Source organism: Balaenoptera musculus, chromosome 20, assembly GCF_009873245.2.
Source record: "Balaenoptera musculus isolate JJ_BM4_2016_0621 chromosome 20, mBalMus1.pri.v3, whole genome shotgun sequence".
Classification (NCBI taxonomy): domain Eukaryota; kingdom Metazoa; phylum Chordata; class Mammalia; order Artiodactyla; family Balaenopteridae; genus Balaenoptera; species Balaenoptera musculus.
Genome location: NC_045804.1, coordinates 35,488,009 through 35,507,678, shown reverse-complemented (window position 1 = coordinate 35,507,678; position 19,670 = coordinate 35,488,009). Strand labels below are relative to the sequence as shown.

The following is a 19,670-nucleotide window of genomic DNA, read 5'->3' as shown; positions in this document are numbered from 1 at the left end:
CTTTATGATTATTTTGTCCAGCTTGCTAGTGTCTACTCCTATGAAAAAAGGTAGATGTTTGGACATTGATGTTTTTATTTGAGGAATTAACCATTTCCACAGCCTCAAAATCCATTCTGCATAAATTGAACATTTCTCATGAGAATAATCTTAGATCTAGCCCTTATAAGCTAGGAACCATATGACTAAGTAACCAAAATAGGTAGGTCCTATATTAAATATAAAATCCAAGGCTTGGGATATTAATACTATTGAAGATGCAGCTTATTAATCATTTATTTCTTAAAGAATGTTGAATTTATGGAGTATCATACATGCATTCTTCCCCCCCAATTACCTTCTATCTCAAAAAATAGTATGGAAGAATCCTTCTTGAAGGATTCAAATTAGTTAAGACCATAAAGGGGAAAAAGAAATAACAGTTTTCCTAAAAATCTGGTTCAAGTTCAATAATTAATACTTTACATTGTTAATCACAGCTGGTTTATAAATCCCAGTTTATTCTGTAATGCTACAAACCTTATAAAATCAAAATTAGTAAACTTCAGCTCTCAATGATTTTAATTAAAAAACAGCATGTATAAAATAAAAAAATATCCTGTAATAGCTGATTTTAAAGAAAATAATCAAGTGATGAAAGAAAAACACTTAATCTCTTTATACACTTACCTGGAATAATCATAAAGAACCTTCTTAGAAACTCAAGACTAGTATTATTGACATATATTTTTAAACTATGCTTGGGTTTTTACAAATAAATATAGGGTAAGCCATATTGCATAGGTGTGTGCTTTCTGTCTGTGACACTAAAGTGGCACTTGACATGTTTTCACAGTCATAGTAGGAATATCCATTTATGAAACAATTTCTCAATAAACTTGCCACAGTATAGAAAATTAACTTCACTGAATGTTAAGTTTGAAAAACATTTGTGTGAATGGTAAGTGTGCAATTAATACTTTTTATGCAGAAAGTTACAGTGTTTGCCAGTATTGCTGGCAGTACTAATTATGAAACTGGTTTAACTATGGGGTGGTTATAGCCAGCCAATCACAGTGCAAATGTTACTAGCAAATAGGACTGAGGAGGAATATTTTGGTGTAAAACTTTCACTGGAATTTGGTCAGGCAGTCAACACTATAGTTAGTAAACACATTTGAAAACAAGTATCAGAGTAGTACAAGCCATTTACAGTCGGAAATGAAGCCTGTACAATCACCATAGCTTTTTGGGTTCTGTTTTTCAGACATCATAAACTGTCAGAGAACAAAGACCTGCACTTTAAGTACAATTTCTGCCCTTACCATTATTTAGTTTCTAATTTATTAGCTACAGTTATAAAGTTCTCAGTAGACTGCTGCAATAAGGGAAGAGGAGGTCTAGAGGGAATGATTTAAAAAAAAAAAAGGCTTTCTGTCCGAAGATGAGCTGTTATCAATCGTTTCATTTATTGCCACAATTGAAAAGGTATATTTCCAATCATTTTTCATGGTTCTGTTCTTGCTTAATGTCATAGGATTTCATCTTATCTCACTCGAACCGCCATTTAAATAAGCAAAGCTTTTTTCTGACTGAATTCAACATGCATAAATAATTTTATGGCTTGGATCCTATGGCTCAAAAAGGTTTGGAGAACATAGCAAGCAGCATCTATTTAAAAAAAATCGTAGGGTTGCAAAATATTACAAATTGACTTTGCACACTCAGACTGAAGACATTATAAAAGACAAACAAAAAGAGGTGGTAAGACTCAACTGCAACTGCATGATCATCTATTATACCAGTATGCACTGAAATAATATTTTTATAAAGCTCTGCAGATATTAAACCCTTTCACCAGCTAAAAGTCATGGAAACGCTCTCTTTAAGGCAGGAAGTATTTAAGAAAGGTAAAGTTACCTTTATTTTTATTCTTTGTACCTGTAAATCACTTATGTAGACTTTGTTACAATTTTCAAAAACATAGTGTTTTGTTAACATGTTTCCTAAATTAAGCCACTGAGTTTTCTTATTTTCTGTGGAAGACATTCATCAAAAGGCCATCAAATACTTTTACAATCAAAAAATGTAGCCCCAATATAGGAAAAAAAAATACCTTTTTTCCTTTTAAAACCATTGAGGAAAAAATGTAAGGAAGGCAGACACCAAAAACAGTAAAAAGAAGTGAAACTTAAAACCTTACCAATTTGCTGTAAAGAGATTAGACATAGAGGGTGGACCGTGGCAACACCCTCTTCCCCTGGATCTCCCTCCTCTCTCTCACTTTGCCGCCCTCGATATGCATTTTATCCTCTCTTCTGTCCTTCTTCAGCCATAGGCTGAACACATTTGACGTCTTGAACCAAATACTGGTATAAGGTGGCGATATTTTTCCAGTGCAATGCAGGCCCAGGATAAGGATGAAATGTAGGACATACAACTTATGCCCATTCCAAGGCTTCCAGTTAAGCTTAGCACATAACAGTACTGCAAGTAGAAATGATTAAATAGATTTTTTTTTTCTAGTATTACAGACAGGTATTGCAGCTGGGTTACTGAAAATAAACCCCAAGTCCACCCCAATCCCTCAAACGAGCCACAGCTGTGGTTAACAATGATTCATTTGCATTTTTATTATTTCACCAAGAGAAGAAACAGAAGTTGTCTGGCTTTCTTCACACCAATAATTTCGCATTTTAAAGTTTGGGATGTTTTCCATAATGAGCTGAATCAAAAATCTATTTGAAAAATATATATTTATATAAAAAAAGATTCAGGTTGTTTGCACGTAAAACATCAATTGTTAAGTTTCTTTCGTCTTTGATTCCATGTTGCTGGAAAGTTTGACCAAGCTTGCATGCTAATTTGTCCTTAGTTGCAAGTATTACAGGCAAACTCATACTTTGCCTAATGAAAGGATAACCCTTCTTCGACACAATCAGAACTCAACAGTGATTCAGAAGCAACATCCTACCCTTAATACTGTCAGTTTCGAGCCATCAACATGAAAATCCTTGATAGGTTGAGACGATGTTGCTAGGAATCAATTAATTGATGTGCCTAAGAGTTCCGCAGTACTATTTTCACTTAAGTTTTTTTGCACCATTGATTGATTTTTTAAAATCCATGTTTATTTTTCCTCTGTCCAATGTGTTCTATGTAATGACACTGACTCTTCGAGACTGTCATTTTGAGTCTTCTTGTTTCACCTTGCGGGATGCTCACACATCCTCTCCCCACCTTTTTTGCCTTAAATTCATTAAAAGCATTGCTCTGTCATAGATTCATACGCAGGTGTTCTGGTCGTTTGGAGATCATGGGAAAAGCTTGTTTTTTGTATGGCCCGGAGTTCGGCTGTCGTATTGGAAGTGGTGCTGAAGCTTCCCCACTCACCGTCACATCCATCTGCTCTATTCCACTTGTTTCCATTGGGTATTCCACAGGCGCCTGAGGATTTGCCGTGCTGGCTGAAGCACCTCTTCCCCAGAAATCCCCAGGAGAAAATTTGACAGGGCTTTAAGACAAGGAAGAGCTGTCATTCGTCTCAAGTACTATCTCAACAAGGAACATTTCCCTTACATTTAAAGGGAGTGGGGTAATGTGACTTTTTTTTTTTTTTTTCCATTTAATTTCATTTTTGTGTGGATTAGCGCAAAAGCAGAAGTTGAGCCATTTCTCCCCTAGACTAATTGCTAGTTTCCTAACTGGTCCCTTTACCTCTCTACTTGCCCTCATAAAACCATCAATGATACTTACTTTTTTAAAAAAATCATTTTCTCCCCCACTTAAAACAGCTGCTCATTGCATTTAAAATATTTCTCCAAACCTTTGCCATTCTCTTCCTCGCTCACCACACTTCAGGAATGTTGACCTGCCTTTCATTTCCAAGAAAAAGGCCAAGTTTTTTCCTCCCTTAGGGCTTTTGCATGAGCTGTTCTTCTACCTGTAACATCCTTGTATTTCTGTATTTTGTATGGCTAGCTATTTCTCCATGAATAGGAGTCCCCTTGTTATTTTTTGCATTCTAGTACCACACTCTATTTTTTTTTTCACATAGCATTTGGCGCTACTTGTAATTACATATTTTATCTCCTTCTTTATTTTGACTCTCTCTCACTAAATAGTAAGCTTCATCAGGACAAGGACAATTCCTGTCTTAATCATGTGTCCCCAGAATGTAGCACAACCCCTGGTACACAATAAATGTTGAATGAATGGTTAAAGAGTACACTTTCCAGTGTGACGGCTTATTTTCAGGAGGGGAGGTAAACTATATAGCATATTATTATTGATCAGTCACAGACTAGTCACTTGCAATATTAGAAGGTGTAGATGCTGTGCTTATGTCAAAGAGAATGACAGATCTTCCATTTATGTAACTTGGCATAAATTTCTTAAGCAATGCTCTTCTAGGTTAAAAAAAAGAATAAGTCTGAATACCTGACAGGTGTTCGTGGGCTGCCAATAAATCTTCGAGGTGACCGGATTTTTGGTTCAAAGGAAAACTTTTCTTTCACGCTTTCAAGTACAGATGGAGCCACATATGTAAAACCCTGAAAGACAGTAACAGTGGACTACAGAATAGGATTTTGTCATATACATCAAGAAAATGTGGTGGTTCAATCTCTGACACACCAGGACAATGATGTACACCTAAAATCACCAATGTGGATATTATCCAATCTCCTCAATCTCATTTCACACCCCGTTACCTTCTTTCCAGTCATTTCTTGAGGCACAGACCTCCAGAGAGCAGAATTCTATTGAGCCCCATATGCCAGCAAACAAAATTTCACTCTACTGAAAGGAGTAGAACAAAACAGGAAAATGTAGGCTCTACATTAAGATGTTAAATACGAAGATAAATGCAAAGAAATTCTAGTGTTTCTAGCCACATGCATATAAGCAACTAAGATTATCACCCCCAAACAGTTTCTCATTATTAGGCCAAAGTAAAAATAGAATTCTCTAACTTGGCACATGTGATCTTTCTGGTTTTATACCAATGAATGGATAGATTCAGATTTTCCTGATGAATAAGGGTCGGCATTGTGAAAACTTAATTTTAAGAGACAGTAATGCAATTTTGTTAGCTTTAGTTCTTTCTTGGACCTTGCTATTAGGCTACCAGCTGTCATTTATCTTGCTGTTCACGTTTATCCCTTTAACAGTTAATCCTGGGCTTCCCTGGTGGTGCCGTGGATAAGAATCTGCCTGCCAATGCAGGGGATACAGGTTCAATCCCTGGTCCAGGAAGATCCCACATGCCGCGGAGCAACTAAGCCCGTGCGCCATAACTACTGAGCCTGTGCTCTAGAGCCCGTGAGCCACAACTACTGAGCCCACGTGCCACAACTACTGAAGCCCGTGCGCCTAGAGCCCGTGCTCTGCAACAAGAGAAGCCACCGCAATGAGAAGCCCGTGCACCACAACGAAGAGTAGCCCCTGCTTGCCGCAACTAGAGAAAGTCCACGCGCAGCAACGAAGACCCAACACAGCCAAAAATAAATAAATAAATAATAAATAAATAAATAAATATTTTAAAAAACCCCCCAAAACAGTTAATCCTATACCTATCTTCCCTTCTATTTATTATTCTTGTCACTTATGAGTAGGCATTTGAGTTATAATAAAAAGATTCAATAAGGCTCTGGGTGAAGTCCTAAAGAGTAAGGTGCAATTCTGTAGAGCGTATGCTTTGTTGTGACAGCTACATGTGGACTACGAAGGCCATTTCCCCACATGTTCTTGTGGGCTAAAGCTATAACTACCAAGAGGACCAGACTGTGCCTTAATCATCTTTGAATTTCCTTGAATTCTAATAGGAATTGAAATATTAATTGAAGTTACTACAGCCACAATCTCCAGATAAGTGGGCTGTTACTATTTTAAATTAATTTTAAAACAGATACACTTTGTGTACAGAATTCTGGCTACAACCTAACAAATGAATTGTTCTTGTATTCATTAGTTAGCCAATTTAAGTAATTAAGAAAAGCTCAACACGGACTTCCCTGGTGGTCCAGTGGTAAAGAATCTGCCTTCCAATGCAGGGGATGAGGGTTCAACCCCTGGTCAGGGAACTAAGATCCCACATGCCGTGGGGCAACTAACCCCACGTGCCATAACTACTGAGCTTGTGCGCCTCAACTAGAGAGCCTGCGTGCCACAAACTACAGAGCCCTTGCACTCTGGAACCCACGCGCCACAACTACAGAGCCCACGTGCCCTGGAACCTGCGCACCACAACTAGAAAAGAGAAAACCCGCACGCCACAGCTAGAGAAAAGCCTGCATGACACAACGAAGAGCCTGCGTGCCACAATGAAAGATAAAGATACTGCATGCCTCAACAAAGATACTGCGTGCCGCAACTAAGACCCAACACAGCCATAAATAAATAAACAAATAAAAAGATCAGCAATACTTTAAATGGAATGAAAGCTTAGATACATAACTTCTGCCACCACAACTCTGGATTTCTTTGTAGTAAGGTGTTTCTAGACTTTTTTTTTTATGGGGGAAAACAATTGTCAAACTAGCTAAAACTCTGTAATGCTCAGTTGAAGAAAAGGTCTGTATGTTAAATCAAAGGTATAAATTCCACATCAGTAGAAAACAAAATTCCACATCATGAGAGAAAAAAAGAAAGCAATGACACAATTAAAATGAATCATGCCTACTTCCCTAACTGATAAGAGATTGTACTAAGGGGGATACAGTAACTTTGCATCATGCTGACATAAATTTAACAACATGCGTTCATCTTTCCCTCTTATGTAATTAAAATGCTATAAAATTATATTTTGCATGTATGTTCTTATATCACCATATAATCATACATTTATAGAATTATTACTATTCAATGTTGTTTACTCAAAAGCATACTGTACTATGGTGACTTAACTGTTATTTTGCCCATACACAATTTTTGTATTCCATGCTAACTTTAGAACTGACCCTCCACCCCCAAAGATACAACACTACTGTGGTGTGTTATACTGAGAGCATTATTTTTTAAAAAAAGTTTGAAAATTAAGTTAGTGACAAATCCAGTGAACTCAGAAACAAATAAGGAAGAAAAAAAACTTCCAAATGATTACTTTCCCCATATTCTATTCTCCCTAGGGATAATCCAAAAAGAAATGACAAAGGTTAATGACAAATGACAAAGGAAACAAATGATATAAAATCGGGTAGATATTCACATGACATGTAATTATAGTAATAAAATAAGTACTAGGCAAATAATATGCAATGATGGTCATCAGATATAAACCTATCATTTCTGTTAATCAAAATCTAAAATTCTGTTTTTTTTGTCTGAGGAGACAAGGTATAAATCAATACAGATACCTCCTCCTTAGGATTAATTTGCTTACAATCACATATGAACCAATATATTTTGATGTCAAATATTCACAATCAACAGGTTAAAAATCCCCTACAGACAAAAAATCTTTAGCTGTTTCAGGAATAAAATAGTTACTATGAGCTCTTCTTCTCCTACTGCTATGACTGTGTGGACTTCAGTTCAGATGCTGAGCCAAACATTTTAAGTCAGTGGGCTATTCAAAAAAAGGAATCACATACTCTGACTCTAATTGCTAAAATGGAATGCTGGATTATGAGAATGAGTTTTCTAACTTATCAACAAGTTATAAGGGGATAACTTTTAAAAAAAAAGCACCTCAGGTTATCTGCATGAACTCTAAAGCAAGCAAACTGAAATTTTCTTATTAAAAAGGCGTTTCTTACTGAAAAGGGCCCATCCTCATACTTAAATTTCCCATGGCTACATCAGAAATTCTTTCACTTACCAGAAAGACCTGGTTGGCACTTTCACTCAGAGTTGAGTCATCTGGGCTGTCAACAGGTGTCTGACGTGTAAACTTTGAATCAAACTGACTCACATCCTCTTCAGATTGCTTTATAAAAAACAAAATGATTAGAAAATGGTGAACAGACTACATTATACATATCAATCAAATGCATTACACACATTAGAGAAGGCGCTAGATAGACCTCTTTTCTCAGGGTTTGACTGTAATAAAGTAGCAAAATAGCCTTAGCAGGCACAGATTGAAAAATAAATACAGGTGGAAAGTATCAAAGGTCAAACTACATCTTTAGTACACAGTTATCATTCCTATTAAAAATCTGAATATCTTCCCTTCTCACAAAGCTTCAGTGTGGCTAGCCCACTGGTGAAATCCCTTTTTAGAGACAATTTGCGCAGTTGGCAAATTTGTAATAAACTTGAAGCAGAGTTTAAACACAAAGCACATAATATGCTCTAGTTAAAGTTTCTTCCCATACCATATTTCATTCCTTTAAATTTCTCAAGGAGCAAAAGTAATATTCTACTCTGCATGAGTATATTTTCTTGTGGAGGAATATTATCACCCAGATCTAACCACCAGATCTGTTTCTTTAATTTCCTCTCTCTGGTACAACATCAGACCATGTGGTTGTGTCAAAAGAACCCAGCAACTGGGACTTTCCTGGCAGTCCAGTTAAGACTCCAAGCTTCCACTGCAGGGGGCACAAGTTCCATCCCCAGTTGGGGAACTAAGATCCCGCATGCTGCGAGGCCCAAAAAAAAGAACTCAGGAACCTACACAAAGAAGCACCCAGTGTCTAAAGATGGGAAAAACCGAACATCAATAAAAATAACTGCAATGAATTGAAACACAAATATGTTAAACAGCATGAGTTCATAATTATACTAAAAAAAAAAATCACACAATTCATTGGTCAATTTTGGAAGATGTTAGGGAACTAATTCATTATTTTGCAAACTGGGAAAGAAACATTTATCCTGCCTTTCCTGTATAAACTGCGCCTCAGGTAACCAAACAACTGATACAAGAGTATCTTTTTACAGAACAATTCCACCTAATAAATAAAGAATGAATAACAGTATTAGAGTAAGGCAATTTTGCAAACCCCTAATGAAATCTTGGAACTAGGCTATAGATTCTCAACCTTAGCTCTTCTGACATTTTGGGCCTGATGATTCTTGCTGTAGGATGTTGTCCTGTGCATTATAGGATGTTTAGCAGCATTTCTGGCCTCTATCCCCTAAGTACCAGTAGCACTCCTCCCTAAGTTGTGACAACTTGTCTCTGACCTTGCCAAATCAACCCTGGCTGAGAACCACTGATATAGGCAATAATCAATGACCACTAACATTTTTTTTTAAAATGTAAGTATATATATCTTCTGATCAAAATATATAGTACCAAAAGTTTAATGTGAATCAGATCTAAACTAAAACTAAACTACCAGTTTCCAGAAATACAAGGAACAGATGAACATGGCTGAGGACAACATGGGGTTAAAATCAGCAAAATCAAAATGTGAGGAACCCTACAGGACAAATGGTCCAGTTTCTTCATTAAGTCCTCAAAGGAGGAATTGAGAGAGGATATCTATAGATGGAGAGACCTAAGAGACATAGTAACCAAACTACATAGGTCTTGATTGAATCCTTATTGAAACAAACCAACAGGAAAAAAAAGAAACAATTGGGGAAACTGTCATCTTTTTAGTTGTGATGATAGCACGGTGGTTATGTTTATGTTTAAACAAGATGACTTAATAATTTTTGAAGCTGGATAGTTGGTATATGAGGGTTAATTATCCTTACAGTTATGTATGTTGAAATTTTAAAGCAAGTCACCTTGTGCTCCAGGACCAAATAATCATCATCATTATCCTATTCCTTCTCCTCCACCATCATCTCAAGAAATAGAAAAAGAAACTATCTTTTCTCAAATTTTGAGATGGGAAAAAGACAAGAACTAATACGCTAACTCATTTACTCATAAACATATTGTTATGGTTTGAACTATGTCCCTCCAACAGTCATATAATGAAGTTCTAACCCCCAGTACCTCAGAATGTGACCTTATTTGGAATGAAGGCCATTACAGATGTAATGAGTTAAGATAAGGTCATACTGGAGTAGGGAGGGATCCTAACCCAATATGACTGGTGTCCTTACAAAAAAGGGAAAATATGGACACAGATCTACACACAAGGAGAACGCCACATGAACATGAAGGCAGAGCTAGGATGATGTGCCTACAAGCCAAGGAATGCCAAAGATTGCCAGCAAACCACCAAAAGCTAGGGGAGAGGCATGAAACAGTCTCTCACAGCCTTCAGAAGTAACCAACCCTGCTGACACCTTGATCCCGAACTTCTAGCCTCTAGAACTGTGACATAATAAATTTCTGTTTAAGCCACCTAGTTTGTGATACTTTGTTATAGAAAAGCAAATTCAAAACAGGGTTGGGTTAAGCAAAACAAAACAAAGCAAAAAAACACAAAAGTCCTAAGTACTTGAGATATTTAATCATCTTAGGCAACCAACTTTAAACTAGTTAATATAGCCATCAATTGCTGCTGGCAGTAGTTCCTGAAAAGACTGCACAGAGGGACTTCCCTGGTGGCGCAGTGGGTAGGACTCTGCGCTCCCAATGCAGGAGGCCTGGGTTCGATCCCTGGTCAGGGAACTAGACCCCACATGCATGCCACAACTAAGGAGACGCCTGCCACAACTATGGAGCCCGCCTCCTGCAACTAAGACCCGGTGCAACCAAATAAATAAATAAATTAAAAAAAAAAAACTGCACAGAATAAAGATTCTGAAGAGAGGATAGACCAAAGTTTTTGAACTATTAATAAATATAAATGTTTCTTACTGGTCTGATATTTTCTTATTGTAAAAAAGTGCCAGGTCCCTCAGATTATATGCTTTCATGAATACATACCAACAGAGGTTTAAAGGGGGGCTCTACCTTCCGAGCCAGCAGTTCTTCCCAGTTAATATGTCTGAAGAATGGATGAGCCTGGGGAAGAACAAAACAAAAGAGCAGGAAGAAAGGTTAAGGGGAACAGACTTCACTGGACTGACAAATTAACAGCCTATTTGAAGTTACCAATCACAAAATAAGTTATACTTATAAGCAAGTACATATAACCTTCACAAATACATAAAATAGCATTATCTTCCCCACAAACCACCAAACATGCCAATCCCTACTTGAACTTCTCCAGCATCCCCAGGACCAGCTCCAAGACGAGAAGCAGCATTTCTTTTCAGCAGCTTTAGGGAGGAAAAGAAACACAGTGATGAACCTTACCTAGTCAAACTGATTATTTTTCTTTATAGAATTTGCATGTGTATTTTGCCTTGCAAATGTATGATTTATTAATTACTTCTAAATATTGTTTGGGAATAAAAAGAAAATCTTTAAACAAATTTGTCCTTTGCCTGCAAAAACTGTAGACTTTTCTGTCAACACCTGTGTATGATTCTGTAGTCAAAATGTATATTCAGTTCTATCTATTTGAATCCTAGTAGTTGAAGCTTATGATTTGAGTGCCTATTTTAGAACCCTACCTTTTTAAGCAGATCTCTGGCTTCTTGTGTGAGGTAGGGAGGCAAATTGAGTTTACATTTGAGGATTTTGTCAATTGTTTTCTTTCTATTCTCCCCAGTGAACGGGGGCTAAGAGTAGAAGAGAGTGAGAAAAATTAGCATAGAAAAAATCAAATTTTAAATAACAGAATTATCCATTTCCTGAAATTAGTTACGCATAGAGATCAGAAATGTATGCTGTGATATAGGATGACTGCTAAAGACCTGTAGTTTTTGAGCAACGGCACAGAGAAAATAGCAAGGCCCTGGAAGGAACTGGGTTGCCACCATTAACTTGGTGTGATAATGGGTGAGCCATTTGATTTTATGCTTCACTTTCTCCATTTATAAAATAAGGGCAGGGGCTTCCCTGGTGGCACAGTGGTTGAGAATCTGCCTGCCAATGCAGGGGACACGGGTTCGAGCCCTGGTCTGGGAAGATCCCACATGCCGCGGAGCAACTGGGCCCGTGTGCCACAATTACTGAGCCTGTGCGTCTGGAGCCTGTGCTCCGCAACAGGAGAGGCCGCGATAGTGAGAGGCCCGCGCACCGCGATGAAGAGTGGCCCCCACTTGCCGCAACTGGAGAAGGCCCTCGCACAGAAACGAAGACCCAACACAGCCATAAATAAATAAATAAATAATAAAATAAAAATTAAAAAAAATTTAAAAAAAAAAATAAAAAAATAAAAAATAAAATAAGGGCAGTATCTGTTTTATCTCTATTTCACAGGACCACAGGCCATGACATAGATCATCTAAATGAAAATATTTATAAAAGTACAGAGGCCCAAATACTACTAATAAAGCATCAGTAGTGTTAGATTTTTTAAAAATAACTTCATTGGTAACATTTTCAAAAAGCACAGGAAAGATCTCTTGCTGTAATGACTTAATAACTACTCAGCACAGACCATAATACATGCAGCTTTTAACTGTGCACCTACTGCTCCAGTCAGCATGTCATACATTAATGCTCCCAGACTCCACCAATCCACAGCACGATTGTGGCCACTTCTCATCAAGATTTCAGGGGCCCTATAAAGAGAAAAATAATATGCCTAAAACATCCATTATTTGCCTATCATCTGAATTAAAATTTTTAAAACAATATACAGAACCAAGTGCTGCTACAGAAAATTTAGCACACTATTATTTAAACCAGGTAAAAGTTAGCTATTATCCCCAAACCAGTAATATTTCTTTGAACATGCAGCTCACATGTATTCTATTGTTCCACAAAATGTGTGTGTGACTGTTCCGTCATGAATAGATTCTTTGCATAGTCCAAAATCTGTTAGTTTCACATGACCTACAATGAAAGATTATAAATGGTTATTCTGAGAATTCTATGTGCAATATTTGAATGTATCATACAAGACAATAATCTATCCTTCCACTTTACTTTTTCTGCCTTAAATTTATTTTTTGAGACATCAAGAACTAGCAAGGTTCCATCCATAAATGGGATGTTAAATAACCCTTTAAGGGTAGGGCAAAATTATCTTTGCCGGGGCTTCCCTGGTGGCCAGTGGTTAAGAATCCGCCTGTCAATGCAGGAGACATGGGTTCAAGCCCTGGTCCCGGAAGATACCACATGCCGCGGAGCAACTAAGCCCGTGCACCACAACTACTGAGCCTGCGCTCTAGAGCCCACGAGCCACAACTACTGAGCCCGCGTGCCACAACTACTGAAGCCCATGTGCCTAGAGCCCATGCTCCGCAACAACAGAAGCCACCGCAATGAGAAGCCCGCGCACCGCAACGAAGAATAGCCCCTGCTTGCCGCAACTAGAGAAAGCCTGTGCGCAGCAACGAACACCCAAAGCAGCCAAAAAAAAAAAAAATTATCTTTGCCAATGATATAATCTATCTAGTAAAGGTAAAACGAAGATGAGAAAAAGGTGAAAAACAGCTTGTCTAAGGCTTTAGCTTTACCTATACCAAGAATCCTTTACCATCCTGAGCAAGTAAGTCCTGGGAAAACTTGATGAAGTCTGGATTATGTACACAGAACATAAAAAAGATCTTCTGCATGTTAAACAAAGGTGTGACACTGTACTTCAAACATATAGCTCTTATCACCACGAACTGTGACCTGACAGTTCTTAAAACAGTCTTAGTCACTATAACAAGTTAGCTTATTCTGCCAATGCAGTTTGGAAACAGAAATGAAACTGCTATATGGCATGGAACCATCATCTTTGATCCAGAAAGTGAAAAACTCATCACCTTACACAAAGAACATCTCAGTTCAAGTTTAGTTTTAATGAACTGTCATTAGCTATCCAGTGGTTCAGCAACCCCAGGGACCCTACAGTTCCAAGTTTATTTCGAGAAAAGAAAAGGCAATGGACTATTAACTCAAATGTAGGTGTGTACTTTACTCTGACACAGAAGAAATATGACCTTTATTTTCACAGAGCCACCTGATACACTCAGGTTATGGATCAAAGAAGTTAACTAGTCACTTCCCTATCCTATTCCTTGCCTTAGAATTCACAATCAGAATCTAAATTTGTGGCAGTGGGGGCAGAACTGGGAGAGAGAGAGATACATAGATACCCGTGATGTATGTGGTTAAGTACATTTCTCCAAAAAAAAAAAAAAAGGGAAAAGAAAGGAAAGCAAGAAACCCCTCACTATCTGAAACACTTATTCTGGCATCAGTTGTCCATAAACCATTTTCTGTACAAGAATTTAAAACCATTAACTACCTCTTGCATCATTCGATAGACATCTAAGGATCAGCAGCTGCCACCAGCCCCCAGATACCCGAGTTGGTTGGTTGCTCCTTTGGGATGTGAGTGAATTGCCAAGTCTAGCCAGCCCAGATTACTCTCACATAAGTTGAACTGTCTGTAGCAGCATGCAGTAATGATCAAGGCTCACTTTGCTCTAGCTATAGCTGCACAGAATATTAATTAGTCTGTCTGATTTTTATGTCTGTTGTTGTTGCAGACAGCAAGAATAAACTGATGCCTACTAAACATTTTACCTCCAAAGTTATATCAAATATTTTGGTTCAATTCTAATCCTTTCCTTTTTTAGAGCATTAATAAAATTTATCATAAAAAATATTGCTTCTAATACTTATGTATTTCATCAGTAAAGAAAACTCAATTTATAAAGTTAAGATTCACTTTCCAATTTAAGGAACCAACCAAAATTAGTATTTGGACTGGCTTCTGGCTCACCACACTTTATGTAAGGATTTCAAAAGAATGACAAGCTATAAAGAGTAAGGATTAAACCAGAAAAGGTAGTTGTGGCCAGTTATCCTCAATTCTCTTTCAATCTCATCAACCATAAGTACAAGTATCATATGATGCTATAAATTCTGAGGGAGGAATGCGTAATAACTGACGCATAAATATGGGGCTTTGAAAATGACCATGACCTGTGTGGGAAGATTTTAAGATGATTATTTACTATAGAATTGTTTACAGTATATCTCCACCTTGGTGATTAAGCATGATATTCTCCGGCTTCAGGTCTCTGTAGATGATCCCCTTTTGATGTAAATGCCCCAAAGCCATGGAGATTTCTGCCAAGTAAAAGCTGGAAACAAAAGTGATTTAATAAAATTAAAAAGAGTAATCTACTCAAAGCAGTTTATGTATGGAGCAAAATTCCTTGAAAGAAATAGACATGCACCAAAGACCAAATTAGTGGGAGTGGGGGTGGGTATGGGGAAAAGAGATGGCATAGGATGCTGCCAAAAGGCATGGAGACATTTACGTTTCACTCATTTAGTGAAACTATAAAATGTTTTATTTCATCATTAGAACATACTGCTAAAATTGCAAAGAAGTCCAGAATATGTCAAACTGTCACTGGTCGTGTTTTGTTCTGTCTATGTAGGAACTAGGCCAATAGTCATCCAGATCAAAGCAAATTTCTCCCACCCACCCCCAATTTTTAAATCCCATAGGAAACAGGAACTTTGTTATTCTCAGAGATCAAGTCTTAGTTTCAAAAATACCTTATAACCTGACCCTTAGAAGCCCACGCATCCCTTACTTAATACAGCTGCATATTTATATACAGCTCATGCCCACAGTATCTGCCCTCCCTCTTGCCAGCCAGCCCACAACTATAAACTGTGTGACACTCAAATTTATCTACCTCAAAAGAATAAAGGGCTGAGTCAACCCTGTCTGGATTCGAAAAGCACAAGGCACTGCAATACTGGCTGCATAACAATGTTGCAATCCTGCAGATTACTCCAGGATGGAGAGGGTGTGTCCTAGAGGACTGAGGCAGTTTCACAGCCAGCAGGACCACAAACACAGCCTCCAACATGGCTCAGAGAGCCTTCTCCAAAAAAGGGCACTTCATCCCTAAGGCTCTTAAGTGCAGCTTCTGTGTTAGAAAAGGCCTGAAATTAAACAATGGAATGCAGTTTGGTAATTAAGGTAGAAAAAACATTTAAGTGTTTTCTATTCAATTAATGTGTAGGATAAACTGATTTATTGTTACCCAATTCTGTCATCTCACAAAAGGGTGTGTATATTTTTAATTTGAAGCAGATGCCATCTTAAGAAATATGAGGGTAGATCCCATCCTGGCCGTTGAATCAATCCACAGATGATATGTGCAGGCTTATCACCTCCCTAAGACTGCACCTTGGGAACTGGAAAGTCTACAAAAAGAGGAGATGATTTCTGATACTTTCCATTGCTCCACACATAAAGTTTCACTGGAAAACCACACTCACCCAGAGCCAAGGCAGGCAGCTTACCAATTCAAGGAAAGAAAGCCCCAGTGAGAATGGTTCTGTTAGGAACTGGTGTGAAGAACGTTCCACCCAAAGCCTGGGGGCAAAGGAATGATGTGACCTCCAATAGCTGCCAAGTCCCAAAGCTGCTTCTCCCTCTTAGAGTCCTGAGTGACCAACTGGCTCCAGAACAATTTATTGAATCATCTGGCTGTCCGCAGTGGGACCAGGATTTTGCTTTTAATTATATGAATTATTACCTGAATCCATACAACCACAAAAATTTCACTTACCAGGCTGTGTCTTCCATAAATATTCCTTCTCTTTCTAACTGCATAAATAATTCTCCTCCTGTAAAGAAAAGAAAAAGACATTAGAAACAAAACAATCTTTTTTTTCCAACAATCCATTTCTAATGAGAGGGTTTGTGCTTTCCTTTTAGCCATAATTAAAAGACATCAACCCTTTAAAAATAAAAAACAGATCCTAAAAATTACAGGTTTAAAACTAAGTCCTCAGGATTCCATTTTTAGCAGTGTTCTTATTCTTATGTGAAATATACAAGTTTTGGAATTCTAGGTTTTACATCTATAAACTTCAAAATATTTACAGATTCCAGACCTGCGGTTAAAAAAAAAAATCTTGATTAAAGCTTCTCTAACATTTTACCGGCATACAGAAAAATGTTAGTATGTAATTAAACCATCCTTGCAAATTAGTGAATGCCCATATTCCACATTTTTAGAACTCTTAAACTGCATGAATTTGGCAATGTCCTTGTAAATAGTATGGCACTATTTGAATATCAAAATAAACAATGATAATAAAGTGTGATATCCTACTGAAAAATCTTAGGATCCATGAGTCCACAATGATGTAAATCAGTGAATAGATAAATGGAAAGCTCTTCGTTACAGCAGAATGCCAAATAATAAATGAAGAAGCCATGACGGAATAAGAAAAATCACTTGGCAATCATCATAGTTAATTGTTTCAGGCAAGAATCAATGGATGCTAAAACTGTATGTGAAAGTTTGATGAGAGATGAGATATTTAAATAATTTCAAAGTATCTCCTCAAGATACTTACTAATTACAAAAGGAAAATTTCACCAGAAAAAAAAAACTGGCAGACATCACCTTATACATATGATCAAAGTTAACATCAACAGTAATGGAACAAAGATACAAATATCATGTACCTCTTGCTCTGATACACAGAGAAGGATACAATGTCACTTCGATGGTCCTCCCAAAAATGCATAACCTGAATCTAATCCTGAGGAAACACCATATAAGCCCAAATTGATGCATTCTACAAAGTAACTAGACTGTACTTTTCAAAAATGTCAAGGTCATGAAAGACAAAGAAAGACTGAGGAACTGTTCCAGATTAAAGGAAACTGAGAGAGATTATTGTATTAATGTTAATATCCTATTTTGATAATTTTAGTACAGTTATGCAAGATACTGTCGTTAATTTCAGAAAAATATACATTGAAGTATTTAGGGGTAAAGGGAAATCATGTCTGTGACACTCTCTTAAATAGTTCAGGAAAAAAATTATGAATGTATATACACATATATGTGTGTATATATACATCTATATACACACGTACATATACAGAGAGGGAGAGAAAGAGAATGATGAAACAAAACAATGTGGTAAAATGATAACACTTGGGGAATCTACATGAAGAGTACTTGGGAATTCTTTGTCCTGTTCTTACAACTTTTTTGTGGAAATCTGAAACTATGTTAAAATAAAGGTACAAGAAAAAAACAACAGTCAGAAAAAAGTGACTAAACTCTGCAACTTTCTGTTCCGTGTTACAGGCTATTGTGAAATCTGTTTTTCAGAAAACTCAAGTGTTTGCTGGAAATAGATACCTGTGATCTTGAAATGCTATGGGGTGCCACAAATTCCTAGGAGGGGGTAAGCCCTGGAAAAGGTGGGTGATTTCCAATGTAAACTGAAAAATCTATCAATAAGACTACATTAAACAAAAAACTCTTCTGTTTAAAGATGCAATACCAAAAATACTCATTACCTTAAACAACACTCTAAGTTTTCCATGTCAGTTTAGAAAAAAATAAATCAGTGGTTTATTTGAATTATATTATCTTACCCAAGTGTAGTCAATTTGATGGCTATCAATTAGCTGTTTGCTATTTTAATTGATTACAATGGGATTAAGATAAAATATTACAGATGGGGAAAAAGACTTAACCTTTAAAGTTTCCTTCACATTTGTGTGCAAAAAGAAACATTTCGTCACATCTGAATTCCTTATGTCAATGTATTTGTCAATTTTAAGAACTATTTGGTCACGTTGGGAAAAAGCATTTTTCTATTGGAAAAAAATGTTTTGACCAAGTTTCTGGAGCTAATGCAAATAATTACACCAAGCTGTGTACTGACCGCTGAGATACTCAAGGATGAGGTAGAGTTTTCCACCAGTCTGAAAGGCATAAATTAAATCCACAATGAAGGGATGCTTTACTTCCTCCAGAATATTCCGTTCTGCTTTTGTATGAGCTGTATCTTTAGCATTTCTTACTATCATTGCCTAAAGGAAAAGAGATGATCTATAAGAACAAAGTAGTAGACATTTTTATTCTATAGTAACTGGAAAATCTATTTTGTGCTTTTCTTGCCAACATTAAACTATTAATCATAGTTCCCACTGGAGACTGAGATAGGGGTAATGGAAGACATTCACTTCTTATATACATCTGCACTGTTTGGATTTTTTGTAGTAAACATGTAAATGAAAACCTAAATAATCTGTTTTAATGTAAACAGATCAAATTTATTCATATATTCACTAACTGTTGAATGTCTACTATTTTATAGGCTCTTAACAAGAAAGCAGAACCAACAGAAGGAGTCTCTAGCCCACAGGAGCCCAAAGTCCCAGGGAAGAGAGATGAGTCAATGGAGCTAAGCACAAGGTGCCATGGGAACTACATCTGACCTGGTAAGAAGTCTTCCTGGAGGTGGAGATACCTAAGCTGTATCATAAAAAGTTATTAAGATGAAATGTAGGACTTCCCTGGTGGTGCAGTGGTTGAGAATCTGCCTGCCAATGCAGGGGACACGGGTTCGAGCCCTGGTCTGGGAAGATCCCACATGCCGCGGAGCAGCTGGGCCCGTGAGCCACAATTACTGAACCTGCGCATCTGGAGCCTGTGCTCCACAACAAGAGGCCACGATAGTGAGAGGCCCGCGTACCGCGATGAAGAGTGGCCCCTGCTTGCCGCAACTAGAGAAAGCCCTCGCACAGAAACGAAGACCCAACACAGCCATAAATAAATAAATAAATACTTTTAAAAAAAAAAAAAAAGTAAAATCTATAAAAAAAAAAAGAAGATGAAATGTAGAGGGTAAAAAAAAAAAAAAAAAAAGGCATTCCCAGTGCAAAAGAGACTTGACAGGACAGGACATGTCTAGAGGATCTATAAGTAGTTCAGTATGGTTAGAAGTGGTTAGGACATGTATTAGGCTGGACATATAGGAAATGGAAGGCCTGGGCATCTAG

General features: G+C 37.3%; 1 protein-coding gene across 5 annotated transcripts in view; it reads right to left on the bottom strand.

Moving 5' to 3' along the window:
- Positions 1-1,877: 1,877 nt before the first annotated feature.
- Positions 1,878-19,670, bottom strand: part of RPS6KB1 (ribosomal protein S6 kinase B1) — a 36,681-nt gene continuing 18,888 nt past the window's right edge. For 2 of the 5 annotated variants that reach the window (XM_036835649.1, XM_036835651.1), the window contains exons 5-15: positions 18,551-18,698; positions 16,423-16,480; positions 14,870-14,970; positions 12,631-12,721; positions 12,357-12,447; positions 11,392-11,499; positions 11,032-11,094; positions 10,760-10,837; positions 7,799-7,906; positions 4,420-4,532; positions 1,878-3,493 (exon numbers count right to left, since the gene is read on the bottom strand). In XM_036835649.1, the coding sequence (XP_036691544.1) occupies positions 3,256-3,493; positions 4,420-4,532; positions 7,799-7,906; positions 10,760-10,837; positions 11,032-11,094; positions 11,392-11,499; positions 12,357-12,447; positions 12,631-12,721; positions 14,870-14,970; positions 16,423-16,480; positions 18,551-18,698 (1,197 nt within the window). In that variant the 3' untranslated portion in view covers positions 1,878-3,255. Of the gene's footprint in view, positions 3,494-4,419; positions 4,533-7,798; positions 7,907-10,759; positions 10,838-11,031; positions 11,095-11,391; positions 11,500-12,356; positions 12,448-12,630; positions 12,722-14,869; positions 14,971-15,575; positions 15,791-16,422; positions 16,481-18,550; positions 18,699-19,670 lie in introns of those variants that run through there. The other 3 variants (XM_036835652.1, XM_036835650.1, XM_036835653.1) reach the window with 3 other exon arrangements.